General features: G+C 39.5%; 1 protein-coding gene across 1 annotated transcript in view; it reads right to left on the bottom strand.

The window, feature by feature from the left end:
* The window catches only part of CAST (calpastatin), a 129,606-nt gene that overhangs the window by 54,518 nt on the left and 56,293 nt on the right, over nucleotides 1–18,795 (bottom strand). The window contains exon 4 of the mRNA XM_065875568.1: nucleotides 6,080–6,139. Coding sequence (XP_065731640.1) covers nucleotides 6,080–6,139 — 60 coding nt within the window. The remainder of the gene's footprint in view (nucleotides 1–6,079; nucleotides 6,140–18,795) is intronic.

The raw sequence follows: 18,795 nt of genomic DNA, 5'->3' as shown, positions 1-18,795 counted from the left end.
AAAAGACCCACAAAAACAAATTCAAAACAATAAAATGACAATAAGAATATACATATAGATAATTACCTTAAATGTAAATGGATTAAATTCTCCAACCAAAAGACATAGAAAACAAGACCCTTATATATGCTGTCTACAAGAGACCCACTTCAGATCTAGGGACACATACAGACCAAAAGTGAGGGAATGGAAAAATGTATTCCATGCAAATGGAAATTGAAAGAAGGCTGGAGTGGCAATACTCACATCAGACAAAAGAGACTTTAAAATAAAGACTGTTACAAGAGACAAAGGAGGACACTACGTAATGATCAAGGGATCAATCCACAAGATAATATAACAACTGTAAATATAATATGCACCCAACATGGGAGCACCCCAATATATAAGGCAAATGCTAACAGCCATAAAAGGAGAAACTGACAGTAACACAATAATAATGGGGGACTTTAACACCCCACTTTCATCAATGGACAGATCATCCAGACAGAAAATCAATATGGAAACAAAGGTCTTAAATGACACATCAGACCAGATGGACTTCATTGATATTTATAGAGTATTCAATCAAAAGCAACAGAATACACTTTCTTCTCAAGTGCCCACAGAACATTCTCCACGACTGATAATATCCTAGGCCACAAAGCCAATCTCAGTAAATTTAAGAAAAGCAAAATCGTATCAAGCATCTTTTCTAACCACAACTCTATGATATTAGAAATCAACTACAAGAAAGAAACTGTAAAAGACACAAAGATGTGAAGGCTAAACAATAAACAATATGCTACTAAACAACTAATGGATCACTGAAGAAATAAAAGAGGAAATGAAAAAATACCTACAGACAAATGAAAGTGAAAGCATGATGATTCAAAACCTGTGGGATGCAGTAAAAGCAGTTCTAAGAGGCAAGTTTATAGTGATACAATCTTACCTCAGGAAAGAAGAAACATCTCAAATAAATTATCTAACCTTACACCTAAAGCAACTAGAGAAAGAAGAACAAACAAAACCCGTCAGTAGAAGGAGACAAATTATAAAGATCAGAGCAGAAATAAATGGAATAGAGACAAAGAAAACCATAGAAAAGATCAATGAAACTGAAAGCTGGTACTTTGAAAAGATAAACAAAATGGATAAACCTTTAGCCAGACTCAGCAAGAAAAAAAGGGAAAGGGCTCAAATCAGTAAAACTAGAAATGAGAAAGAAGTTACAATGGACACCACAGAAATACAAAGGATCATAAGAGACTACTACAAGCAACTATATGCCAATAAAATGGAAAACCTAGAAGAAATGGACAAATTCTTAGAGAGGTACAATCTCCTAAGACTGAACCAGGAAGAAACAGAAAATATGAACAGACCAATCACAAGTACTGAAATTGAAACTGTGACTAAAAAACTCCCAACAAATAAAAGTCCAGGACCAGATGGCTTCACAGGCAAGTTCTATCACTTAGTGAAGAGTTAACACCTGCCTTCTGAAACTATTCCAAAAAATCGCAGAGGAAGGAACACTCCCAAACTCATTCTATGAGGCCACCATCAACTTGATACCAAAACCAGACAAAGAACCACCAAAAGAGACAATTATAGGCCAGTATCACTGATGAACACAAAAATCCTCAACAAAATACTAGCAAACTGAATCCAACAATACATTAAAAGGATCATCTACCACAATCAATTGAGGTTTATCCCAGGGATGCAAGAATTTTTCAATATCTGCAAGTCAATCAGTGTGATACACTACGTCAACAAATTGAAGAATAAAAACCATATGATCATCTCAATAGATGCAGAAAAAGCTTTTGACAAAATTCAACATCCATTTATGATTAAAAACTCTCCAGAGAGTGGGCACAGAGGGAACATACCACAACATAATAAAGCCCATACATGGCAAACCTACAGCTAACAACATACTCAACAGTGAAGAGCCGAAAGCATTTCCTCTAAGATCAGGAACAAGATAAGGATGTCCAGTCTCACTGCTTTTATTCAATATAGTTTTGGAAGTCCTAGCCACGGCAATAAGAAAAAGAAATAAAAAGAATCCAAACTGGAAAAGGAGAAGTAAAAATGTCACTGTTTGCAGATGACATGATACTATACCTGGGAAATCCTAAAGATGCTACCAGAAAACTACTAGAGCTAATCAATGAATCTGGTAAAGTGCATTATACAAAATTAATACAGAGAAATATGTTGCATTTCTATACACTAACAACAAAAGATCAGAAAAAGAAATTAAGCAAAGAATCCCATTTACCATCACATCAAAAGAATAAAATACCTAGGAATAAACCTACCTAAGGATGCAAAAGATCTGTACTCCAGAAACTACAGGACGCTGATGAAAGAAATCAAAGATGACACAAATATACCGTGTTCTTGGATTGGAAGAAGCAATATTTTCAAAATGACTATACTACCCAAGGCAATCTACAGACTCAATGCAACTTATCAAATTACCAATGGCATTTTTCACAGAACTAGAACAAAAATTTTTTAAATCTGTATGAAAAAACAAAAGACCCTGAATATCCAAAGCAATTTTGAGAAAGAAAAACAGAACTGGAGGAATCAGACTCCCTGACTTCAGACTATACTGCAAAGCTACAGTCATCAAAACAGTATGGTACCAGCACAAAATCAGAAATATAGATCAATGGAACAGTATAGAAAGCCCAGAAATAAACCCACGCACCTATAGTCAATTAATCTACAACAAATGAGGCAAGACTGCATCATGGAGAAAAGACAGTCTCTTCAATAAATGGTGCTGGGAAAACTAGACAGCTAAATGTAAGAGAATGAAATTAGAAAATTCTCTAACACCATACACAAAAATAAACTCAGAATGGATTAAAGACCCAAATATAAGACCAGATACTATAAAACTCTCAGAGGAAAACATAGGCAGAACAGACTTTGACATAAATCACAGCAATACCTTTTTGGACCTGTCTCCTAGAGTAATGGAAGTAAAAACAAAAATAAACAAATGGGACCTAATTAAAGTTAAAAGCTTTTGTACAGCTAAGAAAACCATAAACAAAATGAAAAGGCAACCTACAGAATGCAAGAAAATGTTTGCAAATGATGTGACCGACAAGGGATTAATCTCCAAAATTTACAGACAGCTCATGCAACTCAACATCAAAAAAAACAAACATCCCAATCAAAAACGGGCAGAAGACCTAAATAGACATTGCTCCAAAGAAGACATACAGATGGGCCAAGAGGGACATCAAAAGATGCCCAACCTTGCTAATTATTAGAGAAATGCAAATGAAAACTACAATGAGATATCACTTCACACCAGTCAGAATGGCCATCATCAAAAAGTCTACCAACAATAAATGCTGGAGAGGGTGTGGAGAAACGAGAACCCTCCTACACTGTTGGTGGGAATGTGAATTGGTACAACCACTATGGAGAACAGTATGGAGGTTCCTTAAGAAACTAAAAATAGGGGCTTCACTGGTGGCGCAGTGGTTGAGAGTCCGCCTGCTGACACAGGGGACATGGGTTCGTGCCCTGGTTCGGGAAGATCCCACATGCCGTGGAGCGGCTGGGCCCGTGAACCATGGCCGCTGAGCCTGCGTGTCCGGAGCCTGTGCTCCGCAACGGGAGGGGCCACAACAGTGAGAGGCCCGTGTACCGCAAAACTAAATAAATAAATAAAATAAAATAAAATAAAAAAGAAACTAAAAATAGAGCTACCAGATGACCTAGCTATCCCACTTCTAAGCATATATCCGGAGAAAACAATGGTTCAAAGGGATACATGCACCCCAGTGTTTATTGCAGCACTGTTTACAATAGCCAAGACATGGAAGTAACCTAAATGTCTGTGGACAGATGAATGGATAAAGAAGATGGGGTACATATATACAATGGAATATTACTCAGCCATTAAAAAGAATGAAATAATGCCATTTGTGGCAATGTGGATGGACCTGGAGATTATCATACTAAGTGAAGTAAGTCAGACAGAGAAAGACAATATCACATGATATCACTTACATGCAGAATCTAAACAAAATGATACAAATGAACTTATTTACAAAACAGAAACAGACTCACAGCCTTAGAAAACAAACTTACGCTTATTAAAGGGGAAAGGTTGGGGTGAGAGATAAATTGGGAGTTTGGGATTGACATATACACACTAGTATGTTTAAAATACATAGCCAACAAGGATCTACTGTATAGCACAGAGAACTCTACTCAATATTCTGTAATAACCTAAACGGGAAAAGAATTTGAAAAAGAGTAGATACATGTATATGTAAAATTGAATGACTTTGCTGTACCCCTGAAACTAATACAATGTTGTAAATCAACTACACTCCAATATAAAATAAACATTTCTTAAAATTAAAATAAAAAAAAAAATTTAAAAAGCAGCACATGAAGATAAGATGATTAATGAGAATAGTGTGACTGAAATCCACCAAGGAAAGAGAATTGAGGCAAAAAGTGGTCCTGAGTCAGCCACTGGTGGCACTTCATCATGTGCATCTTATTTTTGTCTCTCCCTCCTTCTCTCTCCTACTTTCCTCTCTCTCTCTTCATCCAGTCCCGTAGGAGTGCCAGGAATTCTCATGATTCACGCTTAGCAATGGCTGAAGTGTTTGCTGACACTTACTCTGGATAACAGGGCACACTTGAAATAATCATTGGTCCTCAAGCTGAGAGTCAGCGGGGGTGGATTATAAACAGGCATTGTGTCAAATGCAAACCAAAATAATAAAACAGAAATCCGATATTTCTGGTTCTCCTTTCTCTCCTTACTTTAATTTTCATGGACTCTAGGTTCAATGAGATTTTTTTTGGGGGGGGGGGTAAATATTTCTACTACAGTCTTAAGATTATTTTAAGATTAAGGTCAGTTTTATTTTTTAAGATTAAACTTGGTATAAATAAGTAGTGATGGCTAATAGATTAATTACGGATCAGTTAACATACATTTTGAAAATAAGAAATTAATGTAAATTACTAAGTAAAAACATAACTTTAAATTAAAAATAAATTTAAAAATTAAAATGAGTGCTAAATGACATTTATAAGAGCTTAGAGTTGGACAGTGTTTCAAGGTATTTGCAATGTCCTTTAAAGAAAAGTTCAAGATGAGGCCATAGGATCCCTCAGTAGCACTAAATTATGGTGCCAGTACTAAATTATGGCATAGGATCCTACTTGGGATAGTAAAGTTACAAGGAAAATAGAAAGCAAAAGTATGTGGGTAATTTTCAACAAGCGAAATCTGATAATAATGGAGCTGGGGTAACTCTTAAAGGCACTAAAGAATATTAACTCCTAAGAATTAGTTGAGAGCATCTTGAGAATGCTCTCTCTTTAATCTTCAATCCCAAAACATTCCCAAGAAACACGGTTTGAGTCATGGTAATTAGGGGAGAGGGTTTAAGGCAGCTCAGCCAACTCTTCAGAACTAGGCTTACTCCACGTGGCAATCACACTGGAGGACATGCTTGTATTTTTTCTTCTGAAATTTCAAGAAATTATAATCAGAATAAATCCCAAGAACTTGACAAAGGTTTATCAATAAGATGGTACCCCACATGACTCAAATTTCAGAAAGAAACTTCAGAAAGCATCTGAAATAACCAGTATCAGTATCACTTCTTTCTATGTTCACTTAGTGTAACCTTTCTCATTCTTAGATTTAGTTTTAAGTGGCCAGGATAATAAAACCATTTTAGCAAGAAATTAAGAATTTATATTCTTTTCTAGATCCAGAGAAATGTATTTAGAGAAATTATCTTACAATTTAAAAAACTCAAGTCTAGAACCAAAAAAACTCTCGCTGACTACTCTTTTCTAGATATTCTAAAATGACATATAAGTGTATAGATGGTGTTTGAGGCAAATACAGAAAGGAAAGCTGAGTTTCCAAAGACTCTCATTAATTAGGAAGAAAACATTTACTTCCATAGCCTAAGTTTCCTAGTACACATAACCCATCTGTCAACAGCCCACATTCTGCTTTACCATATAATCAACTGAAAGGCATTCACCCAAGTTGACCCTTGAAGATTCTCCATACCTTGGTTTCTGTGGGATTCATACTGGAAGACTTCCTGGTTGAAGCAGAGGAAGTTGTTACCTAGAAAGGAAAGAAATAAGAAGTTAAATTATAGTTAACCTACAACCTTCTTTGTCCTTCAGGTCCTTTTAACCATACTTACTCTTAACTCTTTACCTTGGTTTTACCTCACCTAGAGTACCACTCCCATAAAAGTTCAGTATGTGGTGTTGCCCAGTGGGTAAAAGCCTTTGTAACCAGATCAAATGGGTTCACATTTGGAGTGTGCTACTTACTAAATAATCCTTGGGCAAGCTACTTAAATTTTCTGATCTTTGGTTTCCCCTTTCTCAATTTCTGTTCCGTAGGTAACAACTACCTTCTAAGTTTATTACTGCCTGGTATTTAAGTACTCAGTAAATATTATTCTAATTATTGTTTGTATTATTTTCAGAAAGAACATGGACTTTGAAACTTACAGAATTTTGTTCAAATGCCAGCTTTGCCCATTACTAGCTCTGTGACTTTGGGTCTTAGTTTTCCAAGTATATAAAATGGGGCCTATAATGTCTATATTGCAGGGTTGTAATTATTTGCGATAATGTGGGTAAAATGCCTGGCACATTGTAGGTGTTCATTAAATTGCTAATGCATTATTCCTAGGCTATTGTAAGACAGATAAGTAGGCACAGCTCTGGGAAATAGGCTCAGGTAGATTAGAATCGTCATGTAAGGAAGAGAAGGTGGGGAGATCGTGTTGCAGAGGGGATATTGCTATATTATCTGTCTCATCTAGGCTCCTCCCTGGAGGGCAAAGGTGATGAATGGTAACTGAAGTATTCAAGAAACACCTTTCCTAGGGATGTGGAGTCAGCCCCTGCAATCTAATCACCCAAGCAGGGGATGTGCATGTGGACACTTGCATGGTATTGAGAAAGACGTACTCTAGTAACTTACACTGGTTAATATTAAACTCACAATTACATTCTTTGTGAATTCCAACTCAGGCTCATTTAAACCTCCTTAACATTTGAGTTCCATTAGGTTTTAGAGCCCAGGGATTCCATCTGGCACCAGTTGTCTTCTTAAGTAACTGGCTGTCAGTAAACAGCTGCTCCCTGCCAGCAGCACCCAGAGCCCCATCCCCCTGATGCCTGGCCCTGAGCCACTTCAGAAGCTCAGTCCCCGGGCAGGATGGACCCGTCCCTGCTGGTGCCCCAGCTCCACTACCTCGACACACTACACTCAAGGTGACTGCATGAACCCACTATAACCCATGGCCCATGAACACGATCACTTTCCCCACCAACCTCATTTAATGTGGAGCATGTTGGCGCTTAGAGTTAAATTGCCACATTTTACAGATAAAAGCCCAAAGCTTTAGTATACTGACTTTTCAAACATAGTCATATGAACTTAACTATTCCTGAGCACCCTTAAGCACCCCCCCACCCCAAAACACACACACACACACACACACACACACACACCCCTTGCCACTGTGGCAGGCATGTGCTCTCTCACATTCTCTTCAGGATAAAGAACTGGAAGAGGTACCAAAGTAGATTTCCCTCATCAAATTAATGGACAAATATGTGAATATTCATTTTTCCTGGAGAATTTTTTTTTTAATTTGTGGGGATTAACATACCCATATCTATACAATTCTGTCTTTCCACAAGTAGCATTGGTTATACAAAGGTCCATTCAAACTCAAGAAGTTCCACTTAGCTACATCCCACTCCTTCAGTGATTTCCCTCAGCCATCTAAAGCCACCCAAGACAAACACTCCACACAAAGGTTCTTTTTAAGCTGCAAATCTTCGGGTGAACATTCATTTATTTTCTAAACATCCAAGTTTATTAAAACATTCCTGCAATTACATAGCCTTGGGTTTTCCAATCTGCCTTACTGCTTTATTAAGCAATAGCTGGAAGGGATCCTTAAATCCTAGAAAGAAGACTTTCAAAGGCTCACCAAGGACAGTCAAATCTCCATGGAAAGCCTATAAATAAGCCTGGAGCGGGCTATAATGGGAATTTAGCTGAAGGCCTTGGCCACACCTGTTCTCAGCATAGATTCCTCCGTGAAAGTTTTATCCCGTCACTAAGGCACTAAACATTTTGAAACTAAAATAGGAAAACCACTTCATGGGGGCTGGAAAGGAGGCAAATAATCCCACCCTGTTATGGGCTGGTTCAACTCTGGCTAAGTGTAGTGTGTTCAATTTTTATTTTATTTGTAAAGACAAGGAAAGTTTACTATTTGTTACCCCTACTGGGGAATTATATACACTTTCAATTTAAATCTTCTACATGGTTTGACTTTCTAATCATAGGTGTGAATAACTTATAATTTAAGAATTTTGAAGAGTTACCCATAAATCTTTGAAGAACCTTAGAGAAAAACTTTGAATATGTAGGTTTTAAACAGATGAGGAAAATGGTATCTCATAAAAATTAAGTGACCCATCAAAGTTTACCACAGTTCACTGGCTCCGTAAGTATTTATCCAGAACATCGTCTGTGTCAAGTACTGTGTTAGCTGATGGGAAACCGACCGACCTGTCTCTGACCTTGTGAAAGTTACAGCCTGGTCAGAGATGACATTAATAGATGAACCACTTCAATCCCACTCCTGGGCATATATCTGGACAAAAACTATAATTCAAAAAGACACACGCACCCCTATGTTCATAGCAGCACCATTTATAATAGCCAGACATGACAAAAACCTAAATGTCCATCAACAAAAGAAAGGATAAAGAAGATGTGGTGTATATGTATATATATATGTATACACACACATACAAACACAATGCAATATTACTCAGCCATAAAAAAAGAATGAAATAATGCCATTTACAGCAACATGGATGGACCTAGAGATTACCATACTAAGTGAACTAACTCAGAAAGAGAAAGACAAATACCATATGATATCACTTACATGTGGAATCTAAAATATGACACAAATGAAATTATCTACAAAACGGAAACAGACTCACAGACATAGAGAACAGATTTGTGGTTGCCAAGGGGGAGAGGGATGGAGATTAGCAGATGCAAACTATTATATATAGGATGGATAAACAACAAGGTCCTACTGTGTAGCACAGGTAACTATTGAATATCCTGTGATAAACCATAATGGAAAAGAATATGAAAAAGAATGTGTATACATATGTATAACTGAATCACTTCACTGTACAGCAAAAATTAACACAGCCTTGTAAATCAACTATACTTCAATGAAATAAATTTAAAAAAAGAATAACCACTTTAGTGACTACTTGTGATAAGTGCTATAAAGGAAAATCACAGGGTCCCATGAGAACACAGACTAGGCAACCAGATCTAATTCAGGGGACAGTCAGGACAGGTGATGCTGAAGAAGTGACAGGTAATGTGGAGATTGAAGGATATGGGGGCATCACCCAGGCAGAAGGCGGGGAGGACCCTCCGAGCTGTCTGTGCCAGGGCTGAGCCAGGCCCCCTGACTTTTAAACCAGTGACTCTGCTGCAGGACCGACCACTCAGCCGGTCCTAATATCAAGGCATAGCCGGTTTTAAAGCAACATCAGTGCTCAAATACCAAAATCTCTCTATGGAATTAGGACTGTATATCAGACTAAAGTGCGGCCATAACAATACTCTCCCTCCTAAATGACCCATGCAAACCTCTTGACATCCAGAGTATTTTGAATCATTTATAATCTTTAATTAGGGCACAAATCAGAGTAACAAAGAACAGAGAAAAAGTACTTTAATATAATTATTTTCCACCCAGCCACTCAACAATTGCTGTTTAAAAAGCAATGAGCCTGGGGCTGAGAAAACACAATGAATGTCACTGTCACAGCCTTGAAAGGGTTCACAGTCCAGCGCAATAAACAGACATCAAACAGGTTTAGTTACAACTTAAGTGCTCTAACAGGTATGAAGAAAATCCTAGGTGACCGAAGAAATGTTTTGGTTCTAAGTCAGTTGTAGGTCCACCTGAAGTAATCTTACTGTGTTGTCAAATCTCACTAAAACAAAGCAATATCGATAAAAAAAAGTAATTGCAGCCTAGAAAAAATTAATATTTAATCCTGTACTTATCCAGTATGGCATGTTAACGTTCTGGCTTTATTCAACAAAACCTCTTTAAATTTGTTTACTTGCTATAATAAGAACTTTGGAGTTTACTGCAGGAAATGATTAGAAATATGAGGGGGAGATGGTATGCTTTTAAGACCCTTGAAAAATGGAAACTGCTTTCCTTTTTCACATATATTTAGCAAAGGTCTCCCATACCTTTTAGCTCTCTCACCTGTTCTGGCTACACTAGTCTTCGCACGTGTCACTCCCACGCACATGCCTCCCTCTAAAGTAGAGCCAGCGATGATGACTCTTGTTACCCACTGTATCACACAGAAATCCTTTCTCTTGCCTTTAAAGACCCCTACTCTCCAATCCCACCGCATCTCCCAGAGCAGAACATCTGCTCCAGGCAGCCAGCCCATCCCTTTCTCAGAGCACAGCTCTCTCACCTCCCCCTTTATGTTTTTTTTTCACATAAGTGCCGCTGGTTGGGATGCTTCTCTTCCCCAAATATCCGAATCCCACATGCCCTTCCTTTCAGGTGTATCTCACTAGCGCCAGCCCTGGCACTGTAACTTCCGAACCACTGCAACCCTAAGTGGGCATCCATCCGCCTTCGCCAATCCCCGCTCACTTACAGTACCATATACAGGCAAGTAATGACCTAATTGCGGCATGAAGTCTCTCCTCCACCACATGGGGTCCCTTTAAAAGAGCTGTCTGTTGGATACACTAATGTGCTCACCCCCACTCTTACTCACGGCAGGTTTCTATCCAAGGCTTTCCCTTGATTCTGCAGGATGCCTAGCGAGGCTGCACGAGAAGAGAAGCAAGACCTAGGACCAACCCAACGATCCTGTGATGCTGGATGTGAGTGGAGAGGGTTGTGAGCTCGCCCACAGGTCCTGGCTGGACCCAAGGGCTTCTTCAGAAGGGGCGGGGTCCTAGAGGGCTTACTCATCCATTCTGCTGCCATTAAATCTGGCTGATGAAAAACTCATTCCCTCGGCTCCTTACCTCACTGTCTCCCATGTCCTAGAGTCTTTTCACTTGCTTGGGCTCCCAAAAGACAGCTTCTTTCCAGGCACTGTCAGCTGGTTCATGGGAATCCTCCCCTCCAGTCACTCAGCCTCACTTTGATCTCCCTCCTTGCCCCAGCTCAGTTCAGAAAGTGCACCCAGAGCACACCCAGCAGATGAGTCAGTGGCTGCCGCTCACCCCATACCTTGCTTCCTCTCCCCACCCCTCACTGCCAGCGTTCCCACAGCCTCCCACCGGCAGCACCAGTCACCCTTCACACACCCCAGCTGCTTTTGTTTGCGGAGGGTTACTGAGAATGCCAGCCCACGTACGTGCTGCCCTTTGCCACCTGATAATCCATCCGCAGTTTCATTTTGAATCACTGACCATCCTCTTCCCCAGGGCTGCTGTGACGCAGGGAGCTCCAGGTCCAATCCCCAGCCCTCTGACCTGTTTCCTTCTGGAAGCCTTTTCCACTTGCTCCATTCTTCTCTGCGTTCTTTAATATTTAGTCACAAACCCTCTGCCTTCTCTCTTATATTACTGCATCCTCGGAGAGTTGATTTCTCCCCATGACTTTATTATTTTTTTTAATACGTTTATTTATTTATTTACTTTTGGCTGCGCTGGGTCTTCCTTGCTGTGCGTGGGGGCTACTCTTTGTTGCGGTGTGCAGGCTTCTCATTGCAGTGGCTTCTCTTGTTGTGGAGCAGGGGCTCTAGGCGCGCCGGCTTCAGTAGTTGTGGCACGTGGGCTCAGTAGTTGTGGTGCACGGGCTTAGTTGCTCCGCGGCATGTGGGATCTTCCCGAACTGGGGCACGAACCCGTGTCCCCTGCATCGGCAGGCGGACTCTCAACCACTGCGTCACCAGGGAAGTCCCTCTTCTCCCCCCACCCTCCGCCCATGATTTTAAATATCATTTACTATGTGAACAGTTCTCCATACTTTATCAGCAGCCCTACTTTATTACCAGACATTATTTTACCTTAAAGGGAGGAAGCCAAGAAAGTCAGATGCAGGCTCAAATGCCGACTCCAGCACTTATTCATTCACATTAATTATCCTCCCAGAAGCCTTCAACGTCATTTGCAAAATGGGAGTAATACCACCTGCCTCTGGAGTTGCTGTAAGGGCCAAATGATGTAATTCAGGGAAACTCATCTGCCGCTGAATTGCCTGGAGTCTACCTCCAAGTCCTCATTACCATTCCTTCCTTTAAATTTCTTTCCCTGGTCTAATCAGGCATCTCTCACACCTGGATTACATCAAGGCCTTTCTAATAGTTTCCATGCCTTGTTCTCTCCCACCCCCATCCCCACCCCCACTTCTAGCTCCCACTCCTTTCTATCGCTGCCTAATTTACCTGAAATCAATGCATACCATGTTCCCACTCTGATGAAATACTAAGCTCTCAGTGGTTTCTCACTGTCCTAGATAAGGTCCAATGTCTTCTGCCTGAACCTTTGACTTTCCATATTTGACCTAATCTCCCCATCCCACTACGTCTCTTGCTATGCCCCACACCATGTCTCCTCACCTCCCAGGATGCTGTCCTTCCTGTCTCAGGAGAACCTCATCGGGCAGCATAACTCACTGGTTAAGAGAGTGAGAGGCGGCTCTGGACTCAAGACTGGTGGAATTCCAGCTAGCATTGAATTCATGTGCAACCTCGAGCAAGTTACTTAACCTCTCTGTGCCTCAGTGGCCTCATCTATAAAATGAGAATAGTAACAATTCTTACCTTATAGGGTTGTTTTAAGTATAAGTTGATGTACATGAACCCATTACAACAGCGCTTGGCAAGTGGTAAGTGCTGGACAAATGCTGGTCGGTGTTATCACCATCATGCTCCCATCCGCCGCTGAGGAAGCCTTTCTTGTCATCCCACGGCTGAGGAAGCCTTTCCCTGCTCAGACAGCTCCTACCCTCCCCTTGAAGATTTAGCTCAAGATACAACACCTGTATCTGCTTTAGCTCATATTACCTTCTCAACTCTCATATGTTTGTACTTCTCACTTGAACACGTAATCATATATGCTGTTCAGGGTTACAGAGTCTTTTCTAAGTGATTGTCATGTCTTATCAATGAAGCTGTAAATTGATCAAGAGGCAGGGGTCATTTCTATTCTCCACAGTGCCTACCACAGTGTTTAATGGCAGAGAGGAGCTCAAAAATCACTGTTGATTCCAGTATTTGTTTCCATTTTCTAATTGTCAACTAAAGTTTCATTTAAACAAAGAATGAAGTATAGTTTTAATACCTTGGTTCTTTTTTTAAAGAAAGCTAGAATCAAGAATATAATTAATAAATCAGAAGAAAGGTGCAGCCTGAAAGCTTCTTAGTGGCGATGAGTCCACAGGTAAGTCGATTAAACCTGAAGAGCAACTGGCTTCCCATGTGGAAATACCATGCACCCCACAGGGCTATTGCGAGAGTCAATTACATACCAAATATTAGGGCAATCTGGGCAAAGCACAAAACAAATATTAAAAAATTTTTTTAATTAAGAAGTTGTGACAAATCAAAATCAAGTTAACTGATTTTTAACTTTTAAAGTTAGCTCTGCTAGATGCACAAGAGAGAAATGTATAATTTGCTTCTGAACCATAATGAGATTCTTATCTTAATAACATATCCCAAAAATGAAAGAAAAGAAATCATGGGGTTTTTTTAAAGTTCTTTCTTCACAGGATCTGTCAGACAGACCCAAACCTGAACTCCATGAGGGCAGGGACCATGCCTGTCTCAGCTGCTGCAGGTACCCAAGCATCGCACACAGTAGTTGCTTAACAAGTATGTGTTAAATAAATAAATGTATACATTTGTACATGAATAAACATGAGTATTATCTGATGGCTCAAAAGCAACATTATACGAGTTTTATTCAATCATCAGAAATTTTGTCCAAAGCACAGGTCAGAAAACTGGTTAGGAAAACATAAACATCTAGTCTTTTACATATTCATTGTCATTACCCAGTAGTTGTATAACTTTAAAAAAACGCATATACACAAAAAAGTCCCTGAGCTGTTTCCTGTAAGACACCTGGAACAAACAACAGACGGCTAATGAGGGGCTTTCTAAAGAAAGCACTGATGTTCTTTACAAACACCATTCATGGACCCAGTGAGAACAGGTTTACGATGATGGATTATTCACTTTAGGAGATGAATATTCAGATGTTTAGCTCTTTCTATTGTTTGCCACGCAGTCACACCATGACATACCGTCTTGTCTCGCAATGCCTTTAATTATTTAACATAATAATGGTGCTTCTAAAGAGAACTGCAACTCAGTCACCTAACAAAGTATAGTATTTAATCGTAACAGAAAACATGATACTGATGAAATGGGTCACCTATGAATGAAGTTGAGCCATCTCTTTCAGGGAGAACATGGCTTTGTGCCAGCAGATCTAATCAGGGCACCAACTTACATCTCAGCATGTATGTAATATAAGAGCAGGTCAATTGTGATAGGATCTTAAGTACAATATGAAGTTATAAGAGATCAGAAGAGGGAGACTATTTCTGAGGTGTGGGTTTGAAGATGGCTAGGAAAAACTTCACAGAGGAGATGGGAACAATTTACTTAGTATTAATTGCAGTGTGATGGGGAGGTAGGTGAGGACTATAGAATCTTCCATATGCCAGGAACTGTGGCAGGGCCTTTGGGCATCTGATTTCAGTATATCTTTATAAAATCCTAGGACCTAATCACTATTATCTGCATCTTATAAATGAGAAAACTGAGGCTCAGAGAAGTTAGGTAACTTATCTAAGATCTCACAGTTAAGAAGTTGTAGAGCGTGGATCTGAACACAGACATTGACGATAATGCCCACGAACTTTTTGCTATCACAAGTTGACTCCCTTACTTTCAAAAAGTAAAATAAAAGATTATAGTTTTACAAAACATGGAGTTGGAGCCCGAGATGGGGTAGTCATTCCAAGTGAGCAGAACAGATTGAGCAAGACTCAGAGGTGGGAAAGTACCAGAGATAATCAGACCAGAGTACAACCGGTTGGATGAAGTAGAACACGGCCAAATGAGGCAAACTGAACACTGCCTGGGGGAACAGAGTATAATTCTATCTCAACTGAGTATGCTATACATTCATGAACTATATTAAAATAATATAAAAATAAATATATTTAAATATATTACATTAAAGATTTAAATATATTTTAAAATATATTTAATTATCTTAATTAAATATAATTAAAATATATTAAGATATATTATCTTAATAATATATTACGATAAAAATAGAATGCCTGAGCTCTACTTGCTCTGGGAAGTGGCAGCTTTGGTCTCTGATGCAACCCTGTGGGCAGACCTCAAAATAAACAACCATATGTTGCCTGGCAACTGGGACAGTAGCCACAGTTGATCTGTGATGGCAATCCAAGAGCCAGAGAGAGCTTAGAACATTTGGCCACACCTTGTGTGTGCCTGATTATGAGGTCTAACATAGGACCACCCCAAGTGCTTAGAAAAAATCCACAAAACGCATGAAGCTGAACTTCCAGTACTATAAAACAATTGTTTCATTTTCATTGCTTTGTGAACTCCACTTTTCCCCCTTTCCCCCTCTCTGCCCCGGCATGATTATTTTGTAAGCAAGGAAGAGAGCAAGCCACGCAGCCTGAATTAGTCATCGAAGAGTAGAAATGCAGCTTTTATTTATTTTTTAACTTGCGTCCATGCCTCCAGGGATTCTGGTTGCTTTTCTTGATGCATGAAATAATTCCAGCTATGTCTGAATTTGGCTGCCCAAGACAAAGCAGAGAAGTTAGACCCAGAAAAGACAGCCTATTTTCCTCTTGTGGCCCCTCCCCTAGTAAAGGTTTGTGCGTCTAGGATCTTCTTAAGCCTGTGAGTCACGCAGTTTCAGCAGATTAGAAGTGATATAATGAACAGTGAGGAAGACAGCCCATGACAAGCTCTTTGAACTTAAGTCTTAACCTCTCTAGAACACAGTTTCCTCATCTGTAAACTGTCAGGCTTGAGAACTCTGTTGTTCTGCAACTCTAATACGATATGCTGTAAATATGTAAAGCTTATTAAATAATGTACCCAATGATAGATGTTCAAATGGGAAACACAGGAGTTTAGCCTCTGGAGTCCCATGGACCTGGGGTCTCATTCTAGCTGTGCAACTTCAAGCAAGCTTCTTAACCTTTCCAAACCTGTGTTTTTTATTTGTTAAATGGGTATAAAGATGACACCTACTTCATAAGACGGTAGTGAGGATTTAATGAGGGTGTGTTTATAAGGCCTGGCACATGGTAAGTCAGTAAACAAAAGTGATCTGTATTATTTTACAAATATCAACAGCCTCAAAAGTTCTCCTCAGGGCTTCCCTGGTGGTGCAGTGGTTGGGAGTCCGCCTGCCGATGCAGGGGACACGGGTTCATGCCCCGGTCTGGGAAGATCCCACATGCCGCAGAGCGGCTGGGCCCGTGAGCCATGGCCACTGGGCCTGCGCGTCCAGAGCCTGTGTTCCACCACGGGAGAGGCCACAACAGTGAGAGGCCCGCATACCGCAAAAAAAAAAAAAAAAAGTTCTCCTCAGTCTCAGAATGGTGGAGCACTTACGTGGTGACCACTGACTGCTTTGAGAAGTTACACACGCATGTTGTTTATCTTAAAGAGAAAGGGCAACACTATTTTACATTACGAATTTTTTTTGGATTGAAATGCATGGCTTGTTTATCCTAAAAGATTATGAGCTCATCTAAAATATACATGGTTACTGATGATATGATTATTGTGTAAGAATAAAAAATTCTGAGCTCTGCTGAACAGTTGCCTCAGAGCCTTTCAGCTTGGTTTCCACAGTGCTTTCAAATTCATTCCTTAGGCACAGACCTAACAGAGTGTGAGAGAAATGAGAAGTTTTATGGGTCGTTGTGTTATAAGACCAACTGCCAGCCTCCGTCTCTACAGGGACGACAGACTCAAAGTGTCTCAACGCAACTGAGGGGGCACGTATGAGGAAATACTGGCATACAGCCATTGTGTGGCGGCTGAGAGATGAGTCTGTCACGTGACTGTTCTTGCAGCTGCCTTCTCAGTGAAGCATGTTCTCAATAAGAAGGCTTAAATGACAGGAATTATTACAAAGTTCCCTTCTCCAAGATGCTTTCCGAATAACCAAAATGAAAACGTGGGGTGCAATAAAACGTCGTTCTGGAAACCACATAGGAAAAACAAATTCACAAATGTACACTAACAGCAAGCTTAATCTTTGCAGATATTAAAGAGGTGATGTTACGTAGTTAGGAGAATGGCTGTGGAGCCAGACCACTTGAGTTTGAATTCCAGCTCTGCTACCAGCTATATGACCTTGAGCAAATTCCCTAACTGCTCTGTGCCTGTTTCCTCATCTGTGACGTGGAAATAATCATAATATCTTCTACCACATTTCATCCCACTTTCACCTAAAATAAAAATTCAATAGGAGAATTGATTTTAAAATAGGCTTCATTTGAACTTGATGTAAAAATATGAACAGTGCTGCTTATCCTTCAGTCTAAGCAACTGTATTCCTACACTATAAGGGAGGTTTTTGCTATGTAACTTAATCCTGCTTTTTAAAAATTTCACCGTATTCAAAGATGTCTAATTCATCCCTTCTCTACTGCTTATTAAGACATCTAAAGAAACTCTGTCAACAAAACTCTTATTTGCTAATTCCAATCAGTGTACAATGCTCTCTTTCACAGAAGCAGGAAATTTCATTCATCAGAGAGAATTTCAACAGCATTAAGATATTGAGCATAATAATAGAGGGCACAATATTGATTTATAGTGCTTTTTGAATTTAGATACAAATTCCTCTCTTGGTTATTTAAACTGCCTGGATATAAACTACTGAGTCTAGGATTTTATAAGACTGGTCTACTGAAAAGAGCAATAGAATCAAATAGAATCTTGCTATCTGTGTGACCCAGGGTAAGTTATTTAATCTCTGTGGGCCTTAGTCTTCTCATTTTAAAAATTGTCCTAGTACCCACTTACCCATTTGCAAAATATGAAACTCTTAAGAGGATTACATGAAATCCTATGTAAATCACTTAGCATAGTAGTTGTTTAACAAATTAATGAATGGTTGGTTTCTTTTTCTTCTTTCCATTTATTTTCATTTATCTAGATCCTGGAAAGCTTCTCCAAACTACATACATACTGCTGGACTTAACCCCTCTCCTACAGCTTTCCAGAATTATTTTCAGATTATCAGAACTAGCTAGAACGTCTTTTGTTTCCTATTGGTTGTCTTTCCATTTTGAATAGTAACCAAATCTTCAGTTCATTGATCAGTAGGAGAAGGTGGAGAAGTTATACACAAGCGGAAAAGATATGGTATATGGTTTATCACTGGTTCAACTGGAAATCAATCAGGGTATTTTGCCAAGATTTCAATTGCAAATATGTAGATCAGTGTTCATCACATTCAGTCTTTGGAAACGTGTGAAGAGGTGCAAGAATATGATTGTCAGAGGACTGGAGAAGGAAACAATTCTCACTTGCTAGGCTAGGAATCCTGGTCTATCACAAGAACATTGAGAATAATTCAGCACCCATTACCACAATAATTAAAAAGATTCTCAAAACCAAGGGAGG

Source organism: Phocoena phocoena, chromosome 3 (genome assembly GCF_963924675.1).
Source record: "Phocoena phocoena chromosome 3, mPhoPho1.1, whole genome shotgun sequence".
In the NCBI taxonomy this organism is placed as follows: Eukaryota; Metazoa; Chordata; class Mammalia; order Artiodactyla; family Phocoenidae; genus Phocoena; species Phocoena phocoena.
The sequence above is the reverse complement of the archived record's forward strand: the minus strand, read 5'-3'. Positions and strand labels throughout refer to the sequence as shown.